Genomic DNA, 27,897 nt, shown 5'->3' on the forward strand with positions numbered 1-27,897 from the left:
TCTATTTTTGTTGATAATGCTAGTTAATTTTCGCTGTTGTATCGTCCAGTTACATTTTAGTAATTTAAAATTATTTAAATTATGAAAAGAGGAAATAGTTTAAAATGAAATACGCTTTTATTAATTAAAATTGTTTTTTTTTTCATTAATCAAAGGATGCAAGCATATAATTAACTGAAATAATGATTTAGTAGCGTGTTTTAATTAAGTAATCACATATGTAATAACTGAAATATCGCAATAATAAATATCTTCACTTTAGTTAGCTTCTCCATTTGTTTTCATGTTCCACGTCTTTAATTGATCAACGGGGGAGGGGGTGAAGGGGAAATGAAGTTCATACAAGTTGTTGTATTAGGGTTTTAGGAGCATCAGGGACTAGCCATATTGCTCAGTACAGGGTGTTTCAGTTAAACGTTTCAGAACTTCTAAGTACTTCTAGGTAGGGTACATCCTGACAACTCGAAATCATATAGCAATGTGTGGTCGGAAATGCTTTCCTGAAGCGGTGTTGTACACAGAAGCACCATAAAGAAAAGAGACCGTAAGTGAGAAATCGTTTTAATAATACATGAAAAGAAGCAAAAGGTACATGGATTAAAGTAAGTGTTCGAAGTTTCTTCCGGGCTACAATGCACGCCTCACATCTCCGACGCATGGACATCCGAACATTCTGGAATACTCCAGGCGAATTTCGAATTTCTTCGGCAGCTACTGCGATTCTTGCAACCAGCTCCTCAGCATTGTCAACAGGGGTGTCATAAACTAGCGATTTCATATGACCCCAGAAATAAAAATCAAGACATGATAGGTCGGGTGACCGAGCAGGCCAACGCACGGAACCACCACGTCCGATCCACTGTTGACCAAATGTGACATCCAGGTAGTTACGAACATCTCCGCTATAATGGGGAGGGGCTCCATCATGTTGGAACCACATTGTCTGTTGCGTCGATGCAGAAATCTGTTCATCTCTCAAAAGTTGTGGCAATACTTGCTGCAGAAAGATCAAGTAGATAGGTCCGGTTAGACGACACGGTAACAGGTAAGGTCCGATGAGGTGATCTCCCATAATACCGGCCCATACATTGACCGAAAATCGAATCTGTGCTGCACGACGTCGTATTGCATGCGGGTTCTCGACCGCCCAGATATGGTCGTTATGCATGTTGAAAATTCCTTCCCTTGTGAAGGATGCCTCATCGGAAAACAACACTTCAGCAGGAAAAAGGGGATTTGTAGCACATTTTCCAAGGTACCACTGTGCGAAAGCAATACGAGGTTGAAGAAACTTCGAACACTTACTTTAATCCATGTACCTTTTGCTTCTTTTCATGTATTATTAAAACGATTTCTCACTTACGGTCTCTTTTCTTTATGGTGCTTCTGTGTACAACACCGCTTCAGGAAAGCATTTCCGACCCCACATTGCTATATGATTTCGAGTTGTCTGGATGTACCCTACCCCTCTTAGAAGTTCTGAAACGTTTAACTGAAACACCCTGTATATTGTCTGTAAATTGCGTGTGTTCTGCGGTCAATTTTCTGTTTGCTGGACGAGTTTCTGGGATAAAAAACCATGCTACTCTCCTCTGAGACCGACTAACACAGCAAAAATTACCCACACCATCGACGGGACTCGAAATCAGGTCCTCACACCCGGTGTGAGGACAGCGATTCTATCAACTATGCTACCAACGAGGGCGAGCTCATACAAAGTGCCCTTGGAACAACCTATTCATCTACAATTATGTTATAAAAAAATAAATAAATCAGAACTTTCCTTCGTAAGTGTGTAATCAAAAAGAAGAAAGGCCGACCCACTGATGACGGACAGTTCCAGTCAACTCACTTTCAGGAGCATTCATCTCCAGTGTAAACGTTACATTGAGTCTTTGAATGTAGTAACGATTGTAGCTATTTACATGTGCATTCACTTTGAAAATTGCTTCATATATCAAGTAACCAGGTCATCGACGGGCGTATGCAGTAATATTTCTCAAGGAGGGGAGCACAAATTCAAAATGCCTGTTATATTAACATCTCTGAAATGCTTGTGGACGACACACGACCTCGTATACAATGAACACCAGCGCTTATTCTTTCAACAGCACCAACAGTGTTCAAAAGTATTACTCAGGGTAAAAAATAATAATAATAAAAGTAAGCAGATTTGCAATGCAAAAATTACAAGGGTGGTAATGAAATAACCAATATAATATAATGATACAATTAAAAAATATTTCTAAAATTTTATTATACTGTACCCTATTATTTGCGATGTGATTATCTACACGTTACAGGTGGATTGCGTTAGTTCATTTTATTGTGGTTTGGTGTTCTCTGGAAACTCAGGCTTTCCATCCAACAAAACAACTAAGGCTGCTAGGAATAAGTATATATTCTGTCAGCAAATGGCGAGTACTCTGTGGAAGATTTCCTGTTTTGTTGTATGAAATGCCTGTGTCTTTGGAAGAAAACCCAGAACTCTTACTGAGGCCAATAAACTAGCCACGATGTGAAAAAACATCCAAAAAAAGCTCCTCCAATCGAGACGGAATTCCAACTCACCCGTTTTTCACAAGGTATAAAAGTTCTATATAACTACCGTGCTGGAAGACAGCCAGCACTAGTAACAATACACTAGGTAGCACTGACCCTGAGGGTAGTATTATAATCACCGAATAGCCACAATGGGTGGAAAAGACCTAACACCTGTTAATATAAAGTGAAGAATTTTTATGATATTTTTTTTATCAACGTGGCTGAATCATTCGGTTTCAGAAGAGGGTAGAATGATTTTTTTCTCCCAGAAACTCAGGTTTTTTGCCCAGAAAACAGCAAGCCTAGCGAAGAATACAGGCAACTGCAAATATAATATATTGATGCCTCATCCATCTCCTTAGTTGCCACAAAGAAAATCCTAAGAGTGTGAATCAGTATGAGTTGATAGTCATCCACTCAGTAAGAAAATGAGCGGACTTCGAACAACTTATGCATCCTTGAATTTCAGATGTTCTAGGTCGCTTAACATAAAATTCCTTTGCATGCATTTTCACGACTTTCATTCATCGTCATCTGCACTTTAAGTAGTGTAAAAAAATTTTCCACGTTTCCCGTTTTCTTTTGGTGTTCAGAAACAGAACTTGTTACTAACGTCTCATAGCCTTAGTCGCCCTGGTTCCTAGCACACATATCCAAGTTAATGTAACCTAACTGATCCACTGCAGGATGTGAGCCTCCTCAACAATTCATGTTGAGGGAAATTGATCATAATCTGCCACGCTGGTCCAGTGCGGTTTGGCAGATCGACCGTATTTAGCAGTGAGGGTCTTGAACCTCGGTCTACTCAAACAGCGTGTGCTATGCACTCCTGCTCCTGACCACTCGGCTACAGAGACCTTTTTTAACCAAGAAACACAGGTCGTTCGTTGATTTCTGAGTCAGCATCGTAGAATACGTGGGCCCTCTCAAAGAATACAGTCTTTTACCGCACCAGACAAAAATTAAAATAATAAGAAGAAAATAAAAAGCAAAATGTAAAATAATTAAAAAAAAAAAATCAGTTTGACTTCCTCTCAAATAAACATGTAAACATGTATAGTATTTTATGTAGGGCGACATATGAACGTCAGTCAACTGCACTTTGATACACTGTGATGAATACAGAAATCTTAAAAGGCCAAAAATGAGTGCAATGTTATGTCCTCCTCACGTAGGTGATCCAGCTGATCTTTTAGTGTCCCTAGACCTTCGGTCTCACCTATCCAACTCAGTATTCATCCAACTCGGCATCTTTCTCCTGTTAAATTTTCCTAAATGGTATATATGCGTTCATGGTTTCTGCGATTATTGCTTTAAAAGTCATCCATAAATCTATTTTACGAGCCCCCTCTGTGCTATCAGCCCAGTTGATAAAGGACAGATACCATCTTAAACTATCATAGTCTCCCGTTCTTATGATTAAACACCAAACCTTGACCTTTAACTACTGTAACCTTTTTTTTTTTTTTTTTTTTTTTCATCTTCGAACTAAGAAGCTTTAAGAAGTGTCCAGGAATTCTATTAATGGTTCTTGGACTGTGACGCCTATAGTATCATTTAGTTCGTCGGTTATGTTCAGAACTAGAATATTCTTACCCCTATTATTTTCTCTAACGTGTTGATACAAATATACCGATATCATCTAATTTACACTCATGATCATTAAATTGTGACCATCTACCTAATACCGTGTTCGACCACCGTTCGCACGAATAACAGCAGCTGTTCACCTAGATATTGACTCTTGACTCTACTAGATGCCTAAAGACGTTTGTAGGGATCTGCAACCATGCTGCCTGCCAGGCTTTCCACGGTGTCGGAATAGATGATTGGGACACTATGGGTATCATCTATTCCCATATCCGCTCAATCAATCTATTCCTGTACCCGCTACAGCAGCACTACATTCTTCCTAAAATAAGGTCTCCAGACCTGTATGCAGTACTCAAGAAGCGGTCTGACCATTGCTGTACATTAGAATTTTAACCTCCTTATTCCTCTAGCAAAATTACTGTATATCATTAACAAAACCACATGAACCGTCTTGGCCGCCTGTGTGCACTCTCAGAGCACCTCATATCTCACTGAACAATTATCTCCCCCAGGTCCTTTTCATTTCTACAAATCTGAGATTAGCACTGGGATTACCACCAAAGTTAAACCTCAATTACATTTCTCAGTCCAACTGCCTAATTTTTCTTGATCATGTTGCAGTAGCGTATCGTTATTACTGTCATTAACCACCTTGCCAACCTTTGTATCATCGGAAAACTTGGACATTAAGCCTGATATACTTTCATCAATATAATTAATAAAGGAAATAACAATGGGCCAGCACCGAACCCTGCGAGACTCCACTGACAACATTAGCCTACGAAGAGCAGTGTCAATTGATAACAACTCTGTCTTCTCCCACTTAACCGTCCCTTTATCCTTAGCAGCAACTTGCCCCTAATGCCACAATTCTTCAATTTGTACAGTAGGCCGTTATATGCAACAGCATCAAAAGCTTTCCTGAAATTCAAGTACATGACATCAAAATTATTTTTTGCATCCAGTTCCTTTGTAACCTCACCATAGTATCCAATCAAATTGGTCAGACACAATCACCCCTTAACAACCCCATACTATGTCTGAAGTACAACTGCAGTTTTGTCCAGTTGGTCGTGCATTACTTCTTTTACCAGTGCCTCCATTATTTTCTCTGGAACAGATATTAAGCTAACATGTTTGTAATTACCATTACCACTCTTTGTTCCCCTTTGTGAATTGGGGATATATTCGCACATTTTCAGTTCACTTGGACTTGCCCTGAATCCAAGAATGCTCTCATAATTATGACTAAGGGTCTGCTTAACTTCTTTGTTGCCTTCCTTAATATAATTGGACAGCCCTCACACCCCAGTTGCCTTTCTTGAATTTAACTGCAGCAATTTCCCTTCCATTGACGTCTTAGTTATTACAAAATAATTTAGTTCCCTGGTAGAGTGAAATGAACTTCTGGCAACCGTTCCCATAAAAACTTCCACATGTAGATGCAAAATACTCGTTCGGTTTGTCAAGAACATGAGTAGGACCATCGATATCAAGTGGACATGTGTGATTCCCCTTACTTCTAGCATTTACCTAAGAAAAGAAATCTTTACTATTTTTCCTTGTATCCTTTGCCAAAGGTTTCTCACAACCTGACTTAGCTCGCCTAACGTTCTTTGTGACTTGATTTCTGATTAGTTTATATCTACCACAGGCTTCTGATAATTTATATGCATCCCATGCATTTTTCATCTCTGCAACGAGCCTCATTATTTCATCTGACATCCATTTAGGTCTAAACCTTGAATGATATTTCTTAGTTGGTATTGAAAGCCTAGTAGCTTCTGTGATTAATTCCTTGAACACTTCCTACTATTAGAATTTGCGTATGGTAACACGATCAGTTGGTCCCGTATTGACCACTGTAGTCATCTTTATTAAAGAAAAACCCTTTCCTTTACACTTGATGGTAGTTACATCTTTAAGTAAATTCCACATCAACACACTGATCATTGCCACCTAGATGCAGATTCTTAATGCATGGATAATCACCGCTGATAATGAGATCGAGAGTATTACCCTCTCCCTTGTTGCCTCTCAAACATGACGCTGTAGAAACAGTCATCCAATAACTCCCCAAAAATAGTCTTGTTATTGTGTGAGTAACCATTCTACAAGTTCCAGTCAATATCTGGAAGGTTAAAATTCCCCATTATGGGTTATTGGCCTGCTCTGTTTCTCTGTACAGTTGTTCGTTGTACTCATCAGAGTCAATTAGGCCTGTAAACGCTCCTACTCTGATTTTTGTTTTCCAATTGCTTATGTCACAACAATCTAACTGAACGTTGCACTGGCCACCCATGTTAACTGGATACACCGCCTTCGATTTTTATGGTCCTCTTAAAACCTCCTGTCCTCTCTGTCCTTTCTGTATTAAGAACCGTTTATATTTAAGTGCATTCCATCCCTGTAGAAGCAGTCTCTCCTGTTAACAAGCACAGAGGAAAATTCTACTCCGCAAGTCTTGCACAATCTCCAGAGCCAAATTGATTAAAAAGGCTCTCATCATGTACTCCCTTCTATTGTGTCTGGGCAGAATTTTCCTGACAATAGACTCAGTAACAATAGATACCTCCTGTGGCACCAGCACATTCTGCCCTGGGTATTGCTTGATGCACAAGTGGGAGCTCTGGTATTGAGTTGGGCAGCTGAGAGCTTGATGGGTCCTCCATTTTAATACCTTCAAAGGCATCCACCCTACTCCTCAAATTCCATAAGGGCCCATCACAAAGCTGAGTTAGTATCTCATTTCTCCACACTCTCTGCACCGTGCACATACAAAGACATCCCCCCCCCTGGTTATATCATGTTCTGTTTCAGAAATCCGCAAACATTGCACAAAAAACATATTTCTGCAGGCCATGATTCCTAGAAAACTTTTCCCCTACAGTTCATACCCAAGCCACAGCACTCCTACTACTTTGAGCCCGTTGCGTTGCTGCTTTAATACGGGCCATGAATTCCGTTTAAATTCAATATAATTGAGAACACTACACTAAACTAATACTTAAATACAATAATAATGCTACTCTAATTCTCCACCTTCCTCCCTCATAGAACTTGAAACGGTCCTACATGAAGAATGGTCCAATATTCCTCTTAAGACAGTTCAAGATTTATCCGAATCTGTTCCACGTACAATGCAAGCTGTTTTGAAATCAAAAGATGGCCATAACACCTAAAATGACTTACATACTGTATTTTCAATTATTATTCACTAATTTTATTTATTTAAAAAAGTTTGATACATTCGTAGGATCGTATTGAAATTATTAATATTTTCATTTATTTTAAATCAATATTTAAAAATTATTGCATACAATCATTACTGTTCAATAGTCTTATGAGCAATTATTAACTACACATCCATCCCTCGCGTTTTGTTTATAGAAACCTGTTATTCATCTTCTTCAAATGGGTTGGGAGCAAAATCTATTTAAAAACCATCATAACTATTTCGTATTTCTAAACACCAAAACAGTTTCTATATTGAAATCTCCTACCATACTTCCCCATTTCTTCTGGTACCAATCCCATTCAACGACATCATTTACCTAAATTCATAGAGAACATTTTTCATCCATTTCTTTCCGTCTTTCCTCCCTCTAACAGTCCACTTTACTTCTGATGTCTTCAGGGAAGGGCGGGAATCCTCAGTTGCCTTACTTTCAGGTGGCATACTGACCTTTACGGGTGTAACATTGGAGAAAGTGGTCGCAGCTACCTTCGAAAACGCCCTTTGCCCGCTGCCATTCACTTTTGCAACATACTGACTGATACAAAGAGTGTACCCAAAATAGGGCATCTGCTTGCCTATAAAAGTGACCCTCGTAATGTTTGGACGCGTTTTCCATTATCAGTCCCCCTCTGAAGTATGACCATGCTTTCGCAGGTAGGTTATAAGAATGATTTTGTACGAAAACAACTTTTTTTTCAGGATCAAGCGTTTGTAATAAGTATAATTATTTAAATTTAATTATATTTTAGGTAATTATCCTCTGTTTGGCTGTCGCTGCCCATTCTCTTCCCACATATCGGGAAGAAGTCAAGAAACCCTTGGCGTCAGGGACCAGAGCAGTTAAAGTAAGATCTGTTGCCCCTAAACCACCTCCCTATAAAGATTCAAGTGTTCAGGTTCCTGTTTTGTCTACTAACAACAGACTTCCTCGACCAGAATATCCAGAGAGAGGACAAGTTGCCCCAAAACTACACGTGGTCCCTTACCCAGTCGGTGAATATGTAAGTCTACTTTTCTGTCTAGATTTTTCTAAAGATTAAATTATTTCATCTTTTGGAAATTATATCTAATAATATATTTATTAAATATTATTATGAAACCACCAATGTTATTATGGTCTCTTGTTATAATCGTCCCATTCAAAGAACAACAAATAATAATTTTAGATTTTAATTTTCTATAATATCTCGCCATTTCAGTCCACGATATCGGTCCTAGATGGCGCCACATCTTTACGTTAAGGACCCCCCTATCTGATTCATTCTCTTTGTATTCACGTACGAAGAGAACTCTTTATCTTTAGCTCTCTTTGCTAGCGATTCTGTTAGTAGCTTTTGTCTCTCTTAATCCACAATTGGTTTTCTTACATAAATGCTAGTAATACTCATATAAATCAATATTTCACCATAGCTTAACACTCTCCCATGCATTTTCTTCAGCTAAATTAAACTCTTAACCTTTGTGGTCATCCACTTGGGCATCTTCATTTCGTGAAAAAACTTCTGCACTGGAACAAATCTAATGGTAGCTTCCAGAATAAATACCTTGAATACTTCTCATAATGAACTCGTGGTCAGCAATTTGCCTACCAGTTAACAGAGTCCAAGAAATATCTCAGTCCTTTCAATTTTCCAAGGATTATCTCAGTTCTTTCAATGTCAAGGGAATTCCCCCTTTCGAAATTAAAGTCCTCCCCTTTTCTCCAGGCTACAGAAATCGCTTTGAATGCCGCTGTTTTCATGACATTGTGATCACTACCTATTGGTTCCTGCACTCTCAAATTTTGGGTGCAGATCCTTGGTGAGAATTAAGTCGATGATATTGGAGTTATTTTTACTTTATCTGCCATATTGGAATAAATAACAATCATCGAGAAGGTTCGAAAATCTGTTTCCTCATTTCGTATTGTCAGTCCACGATTTCAAATTCATAAGAGGCAGGTTTTGTATATGTGTTTAAGGGCCAAAGCAGTTAAGGCTATGAGAGTTCAGTATATTGTCCTGGAATTGCATCTCTTCTTTGGTCTGTTTGCTGTTAAAAAACTGTGCAACCCTCACCCTAGACCGAATAATTTAGCTACGTTGCGAAAAATAAAGAATAAATAAATAAATATTTCATATTACGATTACCCAAGAGAACAAATTCTTTCACCAGTTTTGCTGGACTAATAACACCAAATTCTGGAGAGAAAAAACCTTGCTACCACGCTTGAGACTGTCAACCACAGTATAAAAAAAGTCCATAAAAGTTCTTCGTGACATTGATGGGATTAGAACCCAGATCCTTTGTAAACTGCATGGGAAGGTTTCGTCCCGTTAGTGGCGAGGAAAACTTTACACAAAAAATATGAACTTTTTTTGGACCCAATATGGAAGGATTGTGATTATAGCCGCTGTGCCACCACGAGGGCGAGGCAGCTTGAAGTAGACCGAAATTAAGCAATCACACTTGGCTCCCATTCTACCCATACCCTCCTGAACACGCTATACTCACCATAATGAAATCTTCATGTCCTCTCTGGATGGCAGAATATCTCAGTTAGTCCTATTATATCCGCATTGGTTGAGCTATCTTTTGTTGGAATTCAGACAGGTTGGTCACTTTCTTCATGTACCTTTTTATCATCACTGCATGTTCATAAATACGTAACACAGACATTACTAAAACTACTATCTTCATACCAGGTTTGCCATTACTTTGTCTACCCCTGAAAGTAACACTGAAAACTGGACTTTCCTTTATTTTCATCGTAGGGCTGAGTCTTGTAGAATACTTGTCCATGAGTAACGATATTCTACCATCTAGAAATCTACACAGTAGGAAGACCACTGAATGATGTTAAAACTAGCTGAAGTTGAGAGATGTTTCTCGCGTGGACGAAAAAGAACTTTTATGGATCGTTGTTGAGACCGTGACTCAGTTTGTCAAGTTGAGGCAAGTTTCCCACCGAGAAACTCGGTTTATCTTCCAACAAAATAGGCAAGCGGACCATAGAATGCACGCTGTATATAGAAGCGATATACGAATGCTTCATAGCCTTAAATGCCTCTGCCACATTTTAAACAATCCAACACATGCGAGATGAAAAGCTTAAATGTCTGGAAGAAGAAAAAATGCAGCCTCCCAAGACTGAAAAACAAAGCTTCCCCATCCTAAAAATAAAAACTAGAGGTTTCTCCATACATTATCAATGAACTGCTGTCGTAGCCATTGTTCTAGCCGAGACGGTTCTGAGATGAGGAGTCTGGGAGTCACTGGAAATTATCGCATGATATACCATCCTTTTCTGAAATTATATAATGTTTATACATCTCTTCTCTACAATACTTGTACTGTATATATATACATCCTGATTTTCCCGATATTAGAACATGCAAATATTGTGGTTAACCCAGTGTGCTTTGTGGTGACAATAGCATCATCTAGGTGAAATTCTAGCTCCTGTTTAAACTCACCTTTGTTTTTAACAAATGCATTGATTTTTGAACATATGCAAAACCTAAATTTTTCTTCAATTATTCCAGGAGAAGCCTCAACCATACAGTTTCGCTCAGGACATCCAAGACGAATATGGAAACACCCAATTTCGTCAAGAAGAAGGTGATCATAACGGAGCCAAGAAGGGATCTTATGGTTATAGGGATGCTTACGGACTCTACCGCAAAGTGGATTACGTTGCGGATGCCGATGGCTTCAGAGCAGTGGTGAAAACCAACGAACCTGGAGTAGCCAACCAGAATCCCGCTGATGTCCAACTACTTGCAGAAAATTCCCCAGTGAAATACGAAGCCCCAAGGCAGTTACCTTATAAGCCATCTCCTGTATATCCAAAACACTGAGACAATTCAATTTCATGATGAAAAACTGTAAATAACTATTCCTATTGAAAAATTTAATTTTTCTTTCACTCCAAACATTTTATGTCTTCTCTAGAAGAAATCAAAGCTCTGTAAAGTCTGTTTTATAATTTATTAGCAATTAAACGCAGAGAAAAAAGATTGAAGTTGTTTATTCTAAACATTGACTTAAAATTACAATAATTTTTCGTAAAGGCGACTATGATGGTCTGAGACAGTATTTAAATTCTATACAGTGGGACCAACTGATGATGTTACCAACAGCAAACTCAAAATGGGAAGCATTCAAGGAACTAATCTTGGAGGCTACCAGGCTTTACATACCAACTAAGAAATATTGTTCAAGGTTTAGGCCTAAATGGTTGTCAGATGAACTAATGAGACATGTGGCAGAGAAGAAAAATGCATGGGATACATACAAATTAATGGGTGACATGGAAGCCTATGATAGATATAAGTTGGTCTGTAACCAAGTCACAAAGGAGATTAGGCAGGCAAAGGCAGACTATGAAAAATCCTTGGCAAAGGATGCAAAGAAAAACAGAAAAGAGTTCTTTACATACTTGAACTCGAAAAGGAAAGGGATGAATCAGATTGGTCCACTGGATATTGATGGTTCAACAGTTGAGGATCCTGCTCAGGTGGCTAACAATCTAAACGAGTATTTTGCATCTACATTCACGCATGAGGAGTTATTCAGGAAGGAGAATGATGTAGGTAAAGTAAACATTGGCAGTGAGCTGGATGATTTTGTAATAACTGAGAGGAAAGTGGAGGAGAGATTGTTGAGGATAAACATAAAAAAGGCACCTGGGGTGGATGGGATCTATCCAGTTATATTAAAGGAGGCAGCAAAGGAAGTAAGCAAACCCTTAGCCATAATTATGAGAGCTTCCTTGGACTCAGGGGAGGTACCTATGGACTGGAGATGTGCAAATGTGACCCCAATTCACAAAGGAGGTTCAAAGGCTGACACAAGTAATTATAGACCTGTTAGTTTAACTTCTGTTCCAGGTAAATTAATGGAGGCACTGGTTAAAGAAGCACTGCAGGATCATCTAGACAAGAATTCAGTTATAGCTCAGACGCAGCATGGTTTTGTTAAGGGCAGGTCTTGCCTGACCAATTTGATTGGATACTATGATGTAGTCACAAAAGAACTGGATGCAGGGAATAACTTTGATATTATATATTTGGATCTTAGAAAGGCTTTTGATACTGTTGCACATGGAAGACTGCTGCACAAATTGGAGCAGTGTGGCATTGGAGGCAAATTGCTGCTATGGATAAGGGGATGGTTGAGTGGCAGAAGACAGAGAGTGGTAATCAATGGACACTGCTCAACGTGGACTAATGTTATTAGTGGAGTTCCTCAAGGTTCAGTGTTGGGTCCGTTGTTGTTTTCGGTGTTTATGAATGATATTGATGATGGGATATCAAGTTTAATGTCCAAGTTTGCAGATGATACAAAGGTTGGCAGGGTCGTTAAGGACAATACTGACGCTATGCTGCTGCAACAGGATCTGGACAGGTTGAACAGATGGGCTGAGAGGTGGCAAATGAGGTTTAACATCGACAAATGTAAAGTGCTGCATATGGGAAACAGTAACCCCAGAGCAACGTATGAACTCTGCGGTACTACACTGACAGTGGTGGAGAATGAAAAGGACCTGGGGGTAATTGTGCAGGCAGATATGAAATTCTCTGAGCAGTGCAGACGAGCTGCAAGAGTAGCTCATGGTGTCTTGTCAATGATATACAGGAATTTTTCTAGCAGGGATAAGGAGGTGATTATTCCCTTGTATAAGGCAATGGTAAGGCCACATCTTGAGTACTGTATACAGGTCTGGAGGCCTCATTTCAAGAAGGATGTAGAGCTGCTGGAACGGGTACAGAGAAGGGCAACAAGATTAGTGAATGGAACAAAGGGGTGCTCTTACGAAGAAAGGCTTAAGTTTTGCAAATTACAGAGTCTGGAGACTAGGCACCGGCGAGGTGATCTGATAGAGGTGTATAAGGCTTTGAATGGTTTGAGCATGCTCAATGCCAATGGGATTCTTCATCTTTCTCAGAATAATCACCTCAGAGGGCATAAATTCAAATTGAGGAAGGACGGATGTCGGATAGATGTGCGGAAATTTGCCTTTGGCCAGCGGGTGGTTGGTTGGTGGAACCGACTTCCATCACTGATTGCTGAAGTTGATAGCCTAAACAAATTTAAAGCTCAACTGGACAGGTATTTCGAACGAACGGAGGGGTGAAATGGGAGTGGGTTTTTTTTTTTTTTTTTTTTTTGTTTTTTTTGGCTGATGCTGAATAAGCTTGCTTTCTTGCATCATATGCCTCTGCTAATGCTAATGCTAATGCTAATGCTAATACCAGAGTGACACATATTCTTTAATTTCCTCATTAAATCGCCCCCCCCATGTTGTCATGTTTATTGAAATCATGATTATGAAAGTGGCATTGATGGAAATAGGACAGCAAAGGATTCTGATATAACAATAGCTTGTTATTGTTCTCAATATCGGCTTAAAAATGTATTTTTTATAGCTTTTTGAAGGTGAATTATTTAAGCATTTTTACCAATAGGTAGCAACACTTGTGAATGAAATAAATACGGTGGTAGATATTTAATTGTAAATTTCTCAGCCTCATTTAAAGTCTCCTGAATTGTTAGAAAAAATACCGAAAAATCTCCTGAATTTTCTGAATTATTTCAGGCAATTTTAAATTCGAAGATTATCCTAATCTAGTAATATTTTATATAAAGTTTATTAGTGAATTATATTAAAACAAGAATGGAGTAATTATTGGTTTGAATCGCAATAAAAACTCAGTTATTAATTAATAAATACTTAATATCAACAATAGACCATTAGAACTTTAATGATAGCCTATGGTAACGCTGATGGTCATGTGACCTAAAGGTCATTATGTCCTTTATCCAGTAATTCACAGAAGACTCCATCCCCCTCCTCATTTTTAATTATTTTTCCTACTGTAATGAAAGATCTTGTTGATAGGACGTGGCCTGTGGTGGGCCTGGGATTGGCTACACCTGGTGTAAAGTAATTTTGCAGCCCTTGGAGGTAGTTGGTGACACTATGATTTTTAGTCAACAATTTATAGTTCTAAACAAGAAGGAAGTCGAAGAACTGGTACAAGGCTAAGTAAAATATAAAGAATTATTATCGAGAAATCAGCGAACACGTGGGTTCCTTAAAATAGGGCATTTAAAGGAACCAGATCTAGTAATTAACCAGTTCGTAGTGAAAAATAAAAATAATAGAATACTCAATGTTTAAAAAACTACAAAAGTCCATATTTGTTATTTAGCAAAAGTTAGTTAATAAAATATTAGGCACGTTTTAAATTACAGAATGGCACAAAATCCTCATTCTTTCTTTGCTGATTTTTCATCCGACAATGAGCCTTCTACCATTTAAAAACCCCATGCATCGATGTCTCATGGTCTGAGTTGCCTCCAGGAGAGAAACGTTGGAAATTCCTAACACTGAACGACAATTTATATACCTATAAATATAATTCGACCATTGCTAGAAGAGCTACAAAATTCTTTCTTGTCCTCATTTCTAATGTCTGTCAACAACAAAAGAATCTTTATTCACTCTTGGAGACTTTAATATGGGAACGTAAACTGTTTAGAGATGGCAATCAATGGTACTGATTATGTGTAGGGATTGGTTATAAATACCTATTCCATTATGTCAGCGAGCGCCTCCCAATGGTACTGTCATACTGGGAAAATACGTTTCTTTACCACATTTGCTTTCCGATGTGCTGATTTAACAATACAGGCAACTGCTGAGAAACTGGGCCACGCCATCAGGGGTTCATCTTGTTGCTGAATCTGCATGAAATTTTTGTTGACTGATAGGGAATCAGGACATGAAATTTTTCTGAAACTAGGCTCACCACTGATCATCAAACTCTCCCAGCATGGGGTAAACCAAAGTTGTTTTTACATTTCTTTAGACCTTGTAGGAGAAGAAGTTCGATGGGTCAACATCCTTTTCCATCCCCCTGTGAAAGCCGTTTTCCCTCATGTACTACTCAACGAGGCCGGAGTCTGAATGAACCAAGAGAACTTTCCAGAAGAATATTATTAATTTCCGGATGTCCTATACGTAAGGCAATGATGTAATCTTGTAAACACAATGGCAAGGTCCTAAAGGATACTCGTGCTGTACTCATAAACCAAAAGCCGCACCTATTAAACCCACCCATTTGTTCTACTTTCTCACGACAAATGAGTTCCTTTTCCAAGACACACCACCTCCTTACTGTGTACCTACGCGATTACAATCTGTGTTTATAGAAGTCTGTAGAACTTATGGCCTTCGAAACTAATTTTGCCCTTGTAGGTAACAATGGTATTCTACCAGGACTACATCCGTCTTCGGATGTTTACTAAAACTCAAGTGGATAATAAAAATGGCGTAATGTCACGGTCATGATCAATATTTTGGTTTGGATTTTAATGAGCTATACTCGAATGGGTTTCTTCTATTACGTGTATGCGTTCTTTTTCTGCGCAGTAGAAGTCTAAACATGTTCTTCTAATGCACAACAATTTCTGTTTTGAACAACGCGGTTAAGCTTTAGTTAAAAAGTAGGTGATTGAAACGTTGACTAATCTTATGCATTACTCATGCAAGACACCCTTCTGGCCTACACTTAACTAGATGTTTCTTAATATGTTTTTATCAGCGCGGTATCGAAATCAATCTTATGTACACTGATATTAAATCGAATAGGAGGTCATGTCATGGAACAACTGCAGACAAAGCAATCGAATACAGACGTTGAAATATAAAGAAAGCTGGAGGGGGAGATAGAGCGAGAGAGAGAGAGATTATAAAGAAGAAAGACTCGTAAAGAAAGAGATGATCAAAGAACAAAGACGGAAAGAAGAATAACAACAAGAGAGAGAGAGAGAGAGAGAGAGATGTTTATTTTTTTATTATTATTAAACATGAACAGTTTTCTTGGCATTTTATCAGTAAACAAGTTGAACAATTTGGACTTTAGTTGGTCTTTAGTTTGACTTTAATTGAACAATTTGAACTTTAGTTGGTCTTTAGTTTGACTTTAATTGAACACAATTTGGACTTTAGTTGGTCTTTAGTTTGTCTTTAATTGAACAATTTGGACTTTAGTTTGACTTTAATTGAACACAATTTGGACTTTAGTTGGTCTTTAGTTTGACTTTAATTGAACAATTTGGACTTTAGTTGGTCTTTAGTTTGACTTTAATTGAACACAATTTGGACTTTAGTTTGTCTTTGGTTTGATTTTAATTGAACAATTTGGACTTTAGTTGGTCTTTAGTTTGCCTTTAATTGAACAATTTGGACTTTAGTTTGATTTTAATTGAACACAATTTGGACTTTAGTTGGTCTTTAGTTTGACTTTAATTGAACAATTTGGACTTAAGTTTGTCTTTAGTTTGACTTTAATTGAACGCAATTTGGACTTTAGTTGGTCTTTAGTTTGACTTTAATTGAACAATTTGGACTTTAGTTGGTCTTTAGTTTTACTTTAATTGAACAATTTGGACTTTAGTTGGTCTTTAGTTGAACAAGTTGGACTCTTTAGTGATGGTGAAGAGGTGACCCACACTGTTCAGTTCTGTGTTGAGATGAAGGAAACATTTGGTGAAATTCGATCAGAATTCTGCTCTGCAACTTCCTCCGTAGGCTCCACATGAGATGTTATATTAATGCGTCAAGAGAAGGGACCAACTAAATGGTGGACCAACTCAACTTGTGTCGACCAAGTCATTGTTGTCTACCATGGCTTGAAGATTTTTGATTAGTGTTATAGGGTGTTCAACAAATCATGTTCTGTCCATTTGGGGGTCAAGGGTACAGTTGAAATTACCAGCCAATATGATGTGTTCTAGATCTATCGTAGAGAGATAGCTCTGTATGATATGAATGGCGAGTGTGTCCTGCTCTCTGTTAAGTAAGAGAGAAAAAGGAAAAAACAAACAGAGAAACAAAATAAAATGGAGAGAACAGAGAGAAATAACATGAAAAGAATGAAAATAAAGGGATCGAAAGAAAGACACTATGGGAAGAGGAAAAGAAACTAAACATAATAAGAAAGCAAGAGATGAGAGGGGGAAAAGCAAGAAAGAAAGAGAACGAGGGGCAAAGATAGCCAGATAAAGAGAGAATGAAAAAGTGACAGAGAGAAAACGATGCTGGTGTGGAGCTACTTGTGTACGCCAAATCACTTCTGTAATAAGCGAGACATGATCCACTTTCCCTCACTTAATTCGTTACGACACCAGCAAATTACTTCACATGGAACTCGGGTCGTGTCCGTATCAAATTGCGCTTGTGAAATGCGCTGAGATCACCATCGGCGCGTTTCACACCGTCCCGTAACTTCCGAGAAAATTTATCGACGCTTTTTATCCCTTAAACGGCGCACTCTCACGTGGATGAGAAGAATAAGTGGGCACATATCGTCTTGGAAGAGTCTCTCATTTACTTCGACATCCTGGTACAGCCCAGCCCAGCCCAGTCCTTGGGGCACAACTTTCACTTTCTGACCAGCGACAGGTGCTCTAATTTTGAAAGCAACCACCCCTTCAGAACTGGGACAGCGCTGTGGCTATAAAGGGCTAAGCCACCTGTCCAACTGTAACATTTCCTTCACTCCACCAACGAGTATGCTTGTCAAGGTAAGCCATAAATTACGACATAAATTTAATAATATACAGACGCGAAGTCTAATAATGATTTAAAATGAGAAAATACGAACTATTAGAGCAATTTTAATAATTTTTAAACTATTTTAATTAAAATAAAGAAAATATAATTTAAAATAAGTATTTTGAATAGAATATTTAGCGCTCGAATGGAATTTTTACAAATTTCACCTTAAGCAGACGAAATTTGAAAGGAATGTTTTAAGCAGACGAAATTTGAAATGAATGATTTAAGCAGACGACATTTGAAATTAATGATTAAAGCAGACGAAATTTTAAATGAATGATTAAGGCAGACGACATTTGAAATTAATTACTAAGGTTGAAAATGAAAAAAGTTGTTTATGCATGGAGAGAACAGAGAGAACTTCCATCATTTCTACAACCTTCACAATGAGTTGTCGGGGTATTGCACTGCTTTGAATAAGTAACATTAGTCTTCTCCACTGGTGAAGCGTTGCTTATTCAAAGCAATGCAATACCTCGGCAACTCGTTGTGAAGGTATTCACAGTATGAGATATAATTAAACGACGCATGCATACTACCTGGGTAGTAGAAATGATGGAAGTGCATTACCCATGCCTAAACATTTTTCATATTCATTGACATTTTGTCAAGAAATATTTTTAGGCTAAGGTAGATGATTTAAAATGAACGATTAAAAGCAGACAACACTTTAAATGAATGATTAAAGCAGACGATATCTGAAATTAATAATTAAGGTAGATGATTTGAAATGAACGATTAAAAGCAGACAACATTTGAAATGAATGATTAAAAGCAGACGACATTTGAAATTAATTGTTAAAAGCCGACAACATTTGAAATGAATGATTAAAAGCAGACGACATTTGAAATGAATTGAAATAAATGCTCAACGACTATATTTTGATAGAATAAAAATCTCAATAATTCAATTTTTAGTTTTTAAAAATCTCCCAATCATTCACGAAGCAGAAGATATTTGGAATGAATGGAAGTGAATTAATTATTTATTCATTAAATGTACCGTGCAGTTCCTTAGACCTAAATTTCTGTCGCACGACAACCACAGTTATATAAATACCTTCTTTTTTATTTTTGTATCAACTTTCGCAGCCCTTAAATACTTCAAATTTGCATTATTCTTCAAATGATTCGCTAGGAAGTTGTTCTAGAAAACAATGCAAAAATAGACCACATGGTGGCACGCTCCAATTTAAAACAAAAGTGGGTGTGCTTCCCAAAAGACCGAAACGACATTTACTCATGCGCAGTTGCAAATCGCGCATGAGTAGTAAAACATAAATCCCATTCCATTTTAAAGTTCAGTTAATGTTGCTATAGAAACAACATAGAACAAGGAAACACGTGTATCAGAATTTTAAATAGCAAAGACGAATGGAAACTTATTTTTACAATTAGTTCACTCGGTTAGGTGGCTTTTTTTTTAAAAGAGGAAACTGCTTTTTTAAAAGTAGAAGAACGTTCACAGTATAGAATGTTCTAAGAATTTCTAAGAATTTTCTTAAGATTACTGAAATATGCCATTTCTTTTCTTACAGGTAATTAGTCTGTGTTTGATTGTAGCGTGTACAGCTAGTGTGCCTCCCTTCCATTATGGCTATGGATCGAAGCCAGTTGCAAGACTACCAGCAAGTTCTTCTGGACAGGGACAAGGTCCTATAAATTCTTACAATTCTCTATATGAAGATGCTCAATCGAATGACATTCCAAGTTTGTTTACCAATGCTGGTTACTCTAGATCAAAGTTTCCTTCTATATCAAAGTATTCTGGAACATCATCTCGACCTCTGAGATCAACATATTCAAGGTCTTCTGCTGTCCCTGGACCAGAGTATTCTGGACCTTCTACTGTTCCATTAAGATCAACTTATTCTGGACCTTCCCGTGTTCCTCTTGGATCAAGCTATTCTGGACCTTCCCGTGTTCCTCTTGGATCAATATATGGTGGATTTCCACGTGTCCCTCTTCAACCAGCATATATTGGAGTACCCCGTGCTCCTCTAAGATCAGCCTATTCCGGACCATCTCAGCCTGTTCCAAAGCCTTCATATACCCAATCAAACTATCTTTCTTCAAGACCACTCTATCCGGAAAAAACTTATCTCACCGCACTCTCTGGACCAAGCTATGGCCAAGACTACGTAAGGAATTAGATTATAGTATCTGTTCTTCATATTTGAATCCGATATATTTGTTACATTTTTTTTGAAATTTTATTTCAGATAATATAAAAACTTAATGGGAAAATGGATTTTAATATATAGAATGATTATAAATGATCAGTTGACCCTGAATCCTACAATAAACATGAATTAGTCTGTAATAAAGTAACTCAGGGATCAAATGTTGCTGTAGCAGGATTTTAGGAGAATCAGCGACTAAGGCCATATTGCTCCGTGTATATTATCTGTAAATTGCTGTGCTGAACAAAAAAAACCGGAGTTTCCGGGAGGGAAAAACCTTGCTGTCCTAGCCTGAGACCGACTAACTCAGCCACGTTGTAAAAAAGGCCCATAAAAATTCCTAATGTCATCAACGTGATCTTTTCACGCACAATTTGGTCTTAGTTGCCCTTGTGCCAAAAAAACCCATTGGAACCAACCAACCAAGGTCTTTTCCAACCGGTGTGGGGAGGACGGTGATCACAGCGACTGGGCTACCTACGAGGGCACTCAAGGTCGGTCAAGCATTCTAAATCAGATTATGAGGCGTGAAAAACAGTTGCCAAGAATTCTTTGCTTATATTAGTAGCAAAAGGTAAGGAATCAACCATATTGATCCACTTTACATCCGTAGTGAAAGCATCGATGATCTTTAATTGGCTGCTATTTAGATGAATAAATAATTTGCATCCACATTCATTTGAGAGGAAGTTTTTAAGATTGAATACCAGTGACTGTAAAATGGTTGACTGGGAGCTGAAGTTTTACACTTCAAAATAAATAAGGCACCAGGAGCTGACAGAACCAATCCATGTATGCAGAAGGAAACAGTAATGTTAAGGAAGTAATACATAATGATCATCTGGATGTGAATATTACAAGGGAATCAAGATATGTTTTTTTTTTTGTTTTTTTTTAAGGCGAAAATAATGTCTGGCTGATATAATTGGCTATTTTAAAGTTGTCACAAAAGAATTGCAATAGGTTTCAGTAAAGAATTTAATACAGTTCCACATGAGGGATTGCTTTATAAATTGGAGCCGTGAGTTATTAGGCACGCTGCTCCAATTCATAAAACCATAAGGGATAGATTACTACATTGGTATGCAAAATTTAAGGACCAGTCAGGTTTTCACTGTAACTTCTCATAGGAGTTGCCTGGATATGGGAAAAACGTACAAAAGGAACCTCGTGAGGTGCAGAAATGATGAAGGAAACAACACCGACACAACAACGGAAACAAAAACAAAACAGTACAGAGGGACTTTATTCAAAAATGGCAACATAGCACTGGCTGCTATGATATAGATACATCAAAGTCAAAAATGAATCAGTAGGAGATATGGCCACCCCCTAATGTCGATGCAGGCTTTGCACCGCCTGTCCATACTTAGAACAATGTTGTTGATAAGTTCTTGCGGTAACATCGTCCGTTCCTCTGTCAGCGCCATCTACAGCACGTGAACATTTTCTGGTGGGTGTGGACGTGTCGCTAGGCGCCTCCCCAGAGCGTCCCATATGTGTTCGATGGGAATTAGATCGATGGAACGGGCAGGCCAATCCATACGAACAATGTCCTCACTTTCCAAAAGCATATCAGCAGCAGCAGCAGTGCGATGGGGTGTGGCGTTATCATCCATAAACACGAACTCGGGGTCAATGGCGCCTCGGAACAGACGCACAGGGGAAGGGTTACCTCAGTACAGTAGCGTGCACCGGTTACAGTACCGCCTTCCAGTATCTGGAGTTGTGTACGTCCATCTAAGATAACGCCTCCCCAGACGAGAACACCTCGACCGCCATATCAATCCCTTTCAGTGATGTTTGCGGGGTGACACCGTGTGCCAACTCTCGGCAGATTAACTGACGTTCAGTCGCTGCTGAGACTGAATCTACTCTGATCAGTAAAGAGTACCTTAAGTAAAGATTTTGTGGTTGTAACCTTTAGAAATAGTGTTGGTCCTTAAGTTTTGCGCACCAGTGCATTATGGATTAAGGGATGGGTGAGGGGCGAATGATACTGTACCAGTTACTTTTTGAATGCTTATTAATGACAGTAATGCAGGTATTCCAAGTTTAATGATGATACATAAGTAGGAGATGTGGTTATTGGCAATGATCACGGTATGCAACTTCTACAAGAATTAGGTAAATTATTTGAATGAGCTGAAGTGTAACATTGTAAAATGCTGGTCTTGCATCTGGGTATCAGTAATCCTTTTGTGTCTTAGAATTTTGGTTCCACCAAAAATAATTTTGTCATTTGACGAAATTTTTATGGGTCTTTTTCACAAAGTTGTTTTGTTAATCGATTTCAGGAGAGGGTTGCGTGGTTTTTCCTCCCGGATATTCTGTTTTTCATTAAATCGAAGACAAATCGACCACAGAACACACGCAATTTACAAAATATAATGTATACTGCTCAATGTGGCCTAACTCGCTGATGCACCTACAATAACAGATGGGCGAAAGTAATCGAATCTTAGAATAAACTCCCACCTACTGTTGTAGAATTTGTAGATTACGTGCGTTTTAAGACAAAGAAAACTTGAAAAGAAATATGTAGTAAGCCTACTTGAAACTAATAGGTAAATGGTTGGAGTAATAGAGATAGTGGAATTTTTTTATAAACTTATATCTGTTCAAAGCAGTTATATAAAAATAGAAGGTACACTAAATGTTGAACGTATCAATTTTTTCTGGAAGATACTAAATAGAATATAATTATGTTTTCATACCGTATGGGCCACAAAGTGTATTTTTGTTTAGGTTGTTGTTGTTGTAGGGTTTCAGGAGCATCGGCGACTAAGGCCATATTGTTCAGTGTAAACTAGGCTACACTCATCTGAGACCGACTAACTCGGCCATGCTGTAAAAAAAGCCCATAAAAATTCCTCACTTCATCGACGCGACTTGAACTGAGGTCTTTCCCATCCAGTGGGGGGAGGACAATGATTCTACCAACTATGCTACCCACGAAAGCTTTTATTTAGGGCCTCCATATGGCTAAATCTGCTACGAAGGGATTGTTAAAATTAGTCTAAAGGAAACTCAGGCTTGAGAGAGATACATCTTAATGTAAGTGTTGCATGTGCTTCCGGGTGGATAGCATAAAACGAGTCGTTGTCTGAATGTAGAAATAAGAAAACACCATTTTGTCGAGTCGTAACCTTAAGATGCATCTTCGCTTGTATATATAAAATTGAAGCGTGAGAGCATTTAATGATTTGAAAATTGTCTTAATTGTGAGTAATGATAAGATTAGATGTACATTCGACACTGAGACTTCGCATAGAAACTAGGTTAGCTGCAATTCGGATAATTACTGTATACTTATATGCACTAGTATAATAAAGTTCCTTACAAAACGGAGGTGAATTCAACGCCTCCCCTCGAAATTTAAATTACTGACTCACTTCATATTCCTTTATTTAAAAAAAAAGTGGATAATTTTATCTCTTCAAAAAATAAATAAACGAATAAATTTAAAATACAAGCTTATTCTTTATTTCTGCGCCTATCAGAACAACCTCAGAACTTCTTTAAGATAGAAAGTTACGAATTACTCGACTTTAAAAAGCAAAATAAATAAAAATGCATAACCTAGACGCCTCCTGGCGGTGAAGGACATCTTTGAAAATAATGAAACAAATTCACTTTAACAATAGTACGCCTGTAAATGCTTTCTCAAATCTGATTTCCTGTAGAAATTGAAGGCTACGTCTTTCTAATAGCACAAGGGTGGAGCTTTTTGGTCACGAAAACAAGTCAATCCAGACTGCATTACATTCTCTAGTTTCCGGAAATGATAATTTTGTTTACTAGTCTCCGGCAAGTGACATATAGGTCAGCCGTATGCGGCTGTACCTAATGGTTATATAGAGGTGGGGGGGAATCATTGAAATGTATACGCGTGTCTGGGAGTAATTGCAGGTATGTATTGTCACCATACAACCGATTCGATTCTAGGACACCTTTAACTCCCATAGGTATGAGTTTATTGAAAATGCTATGATTAATTCAGGTATTTTATGTTTTTTGTTCATTTTTACCTCTTAACAGTTGTGTTTATGCGCCTACCTCACGTAGTAGTTATTAACCTATAGAATTACGGTCAGAATTATGAATTCCAGAAGTTTATTTTTGTGCTACTTATATAATTTTTGAGATAAACGTGATTCGTTCTGTTTATTTCTAACTTTATAAATATTTTGTGCATTAAGAATTTAAGTTGGATTAGTCAATCTTTGCTATATATGTTTTTCTACATGCCCAAAAGTATCTTGAATAATTGTGTGTTAAGGATCAAAACCAAGGCTATGAACCGACAGTATAATGTCTCTGTAATTTGTGTGTTGTCTGTTGGCTGGACGAAAAACTCCAGTTTGCTGTAGGTAAAAGACATATAACCCACACCTGAGACTCCATAACTTGGCCACCTTTTGTAAAAAGCCCATATTAATACTCATGGTTACTAATAGTTTCCCCACTGTAAATTTCTGTTTTTCATCCAGCAAGCAAACATTTACCACAGAATACACGCAATTTACAAACACAATATAGTGATCCCTCATAGCCTTAGTTGCGTTTCCGCTTAACACACATACATACACATGCTCCTCTCAATATTCAACAAATAATAACAATATGAACTTTTGTTTATTTTTAGGGAAAGCCTTTCCCCTATAGCTTTGGATACGATAGTAAAGACTATGGAGGCAACCAGTGGCGTCATGAAAAGGGAGATGAATCCGGACACAAAGCAGGCTCTTACGGATACAAGGATGCTCAGGGATTATACAGACAAGTCGATTACGTAGCGGATGGAGGTGGTTTCCGAGCCACTGTTAAGACTAACGAACCCGGAACTGGCAACCAGAGTCCCGCTAACGTTCATTTCTTGTCCGAGGCCTCCTTCGGTAAATATGATTCTCCGGCTTATGGTTCGGCAGGGTTAGGACAGATCGGAGGTCTCGGTTATGCTCCCACATCGTCACAAGTCTCAAAAGTACCCTTTGGGCGTTACTAAAGATCATTCTTGAGACAGTGAGTCCATTTTCATAATGTCACTTGACTTTCCTGTCATTCCGGGGTTGCTATGGTAACACTTGCCGCATCATTGTCATCATCCTCGCCATTAAGACGCTTGCCAATGACGGCAAAATAGCTGCTGTGTCGCTTCCGCACATAGGATGTACATAGCTAAATGCCCCACTACCACCCTAATGTATTTCTCAGTTTTTCATTCCTCCTAATGTGCAATGTAGTCTGCAGTTAATTCATTGCACATTCAGCTTTCTTGCATATTTTCCCTTGCTTTTTCCTCGCTTTTATTTTTCCCCTTTTTCAGGCAGCCAGCTGAATAATTACATGTATTTAAGTGAACAATAATAAGAAAAACTGTGACCTGCAATTTTATCCCTCGACCTCTTTAACTGAAGCTGTTACAACAACCACTGCCCTTCCCTTATATTGGCTCACATTATTGCTGTGGCTGTCACAACAACCGGTGCCCTTCCCCGTATTGCTTTACATTCTTGACCATAGCACCGATTTGGAAAGTAATTCCACGATCTGATTATGACATTATAACACTAAAATGTCAGGAGCAGTCTCGCCCAAGTGCACGTGCTCCCACTCGTAACTTACGGGCCGGTGTTCCAGTAATAGTGATACGCGTCAGGAAACAGAGTAAATCAGACAACAGAGGTCGCGCCAATTTTCATGTGCACTTGAAGAGAAAACTCGTTACTATCCAATGAAAATTATGGTTAATAGTCGTTTAGTTTTTAATGTTTTATTTTTTCTCTGTTATTTGCTAACCGCTCCCCATTACTAAGTGTTTAGTTTAAGGAAAGATATTTTTTTAAGTAATATTGGTTCTATTTTCGTTAATTTTTTGACATCATTTAAATGACCTTAAAAAAGCAATGTAAATTATCCAGGCTACAAAGGTTTCCATAGTAACAGCACGTAAAGTGAGCACGCGTTTTAATCCCTCTGGTGGCCAGTTACTGGTTGATTTATATCCAAAATATGGAATTACTTTCTAAATACACTATTCTGAAATAAATATTTTGTGCACCATATAAAATATATAAATATATATTTTAAATAATATATAAATATATATTATTTAACGTATATAACAGAATATTTATTCTGGGAATAAATGTTGTATTTTTATATATACTCGAAGAAAGTATGTTGTTATTTATTCGTGTTGTGTTTAAAAGATAAATCATGTATACATAAATAAAACCAACATACAAAGGTTTGCTTTTAAGCTTTACCATCAACCTTTAAAAAAAAATAACTATTTTTTTTTTAAATAGACTCCTTTGTAATGTCGAAGCGTCATTGCATAACTAGCCCCACCTGTTACCGCAAGCTCCAGAATGAAGGTTAGTATTAAATGTCCCAAATCTAAGAATGCTATCAAGGAAGTACCTTTTCTTTTCTTTTCTTTTTCCATAGCTCTCTGTGGTTTCTGGATAAACCATGCAGTGTATTTAATGCAGTTCTTTGTAGTGCCTTGCTTGAAGCATGTGCTAACCATTAATTAAGTTAAGAAATGCATACAGGAATGATCTGTTTAGGATAAATTATACTTAAAAGTGAAGAAATAAAAAAAATAAATCTGTCTTAAATAAGAAAAATAAAAGTATTTTTGTTTCTTTAACTGACTTATTTGAAGAGTTTTTTAAACAAATTGCTAAATAATTTCTCTTAATAAAAAAAAAAAACCTGAGTATTTATAAATAAATCACGAATACTAATCCAAGATAAAAAATGAATTACACTATTTATCAAAAACAGTTTATGCTTCTTTTTATATGTATTTTGTGTGCTGAATCCAACGGTGCCACTAATTTATAGTCAATATTTTGGCGGAAATTGGGACTTTTGTGAACTTGCGACATGAGTACCAATACTGTCATACAGAGTATGTAGTATTTGTATAATAAATTATCCCCAACATGCTATAACAAGTTATCTCCACACTCAATCTGCTATGTTTGTGGATAGTATATTTGGTGGCACCAAATTTTGTAGTGCACGTATGAAGCCCATTTTGGAACACCTGTGGATGATCAAGCAGGTCTTAACCTAACCAAATCCAGTGTAGAGTTTCTGAAAACTTGTTTAAAAGAGTGATATTTACTGGATCTCAGATACATGACTTCATGACAGAAAATAATAGGTGTATATTCCAATTATCAGTTTTTACTATTGGTTTTATCAGAGGTATTTCACGAACCTGAAGAGTGGCGTCTTTGCTTAGACAACTTAAGTAAAAGTTTAAAAACTGATAATTGGAATATACACCTATTATTTTCTGTTTTGCACTCTGTTCATATTAAAGAAGAGAAAATGCGAAAAGTGTGAATCAGAAAAGGTCATATACGCCCAGTATAAATGTGATATCTATGAGGCTTCGAGATGCTGTAGTGCCTTCTGGATTTGTAAGATGGTTTCACCAATTCCCTTGTTTTCTCTATTTCTGGGACAGCAGGGAAGTAGATCATGACAAGAGAACAGAATGATCTACCACAATTGGTTTGCAACCTGGAGCATACAATGCAGTAAACAGTCCCTTCCAAGTAGCTAAGTATGGCTTTGATATGAAGTGTTATTTTTAAGTAATATTTTTAAGCAAAATGAAAAGGTAACATATTTATTAATCCACAAACTAAGCAAATATTGCTTCACGAGGACTGAAAGAAAAAATGACTGATGCCCAGCGAAAT

General features: G+C 37.7%; 1 protein-coding gene across 1 annotated transcript; it reads left to right on the forward strand.

The window, feature by feature from the left end:
• Window positions 1-8,011: 8,011 nt before the first annotated feature.
• On the forward strand, window positions 8,012-26,205 carry LOC150091785 (uncharacterized). The gene is made up of 7 exons (XM_090369702.1): window positions 8,012-8,029; window positions 8,125-8,376; window positions 10,900-11,196; window positions 13,786-13,795; window positions 17,823-17,950; window positions 19,523-20,125; window positions 24,816-26,205. The coding sequence occupies exons 1-7, from the start codon at window positions 8,012-8,014 to the stop codon at window positions 25,173-25,175; spliced, it is 1,668 nt and encodes a 555-aa protein (XP_090225828.1). The 3' UTR covers window positions 25,176-26,205.
• Window positions 26,206-27,897: the final 1,692 nt, after the last annotated feature.

Source organism: Mastigoproctus giganteus, chromosome 1, assembly GCF_048544385.1.
Source record: "Mastigoproctus giganteus isolate SK-2022 chromosome 1, ASM4854438v1, whole genome shotgun sequence".
Lineage (NCBI taxonomy): Eukaryota > Metazoa > Arthropoda > Arachnida > Uropygi > Thelyphonidae > Mastigoproctus > Mastigoproctus giganteus.

Coding starts and splice junctions, on each gene's coding strand:
- LOC150091785 (XM_090369702.1), top strand. Junction 17,951..19,522: donor CAACGAGTATGCTTGTCAAG/GTAAGCCATAAA, acceptor CTTTTCTTACAG/GTAATTAGTCTGTGTTTGAT. Junction 20,126..24,815: donor CAAGCTATGGCCAAGACTAC/GTAAGGAATTAG, acceptor GTTTATTTTTAG/GGAAAGCCTTTCCCCTATAG.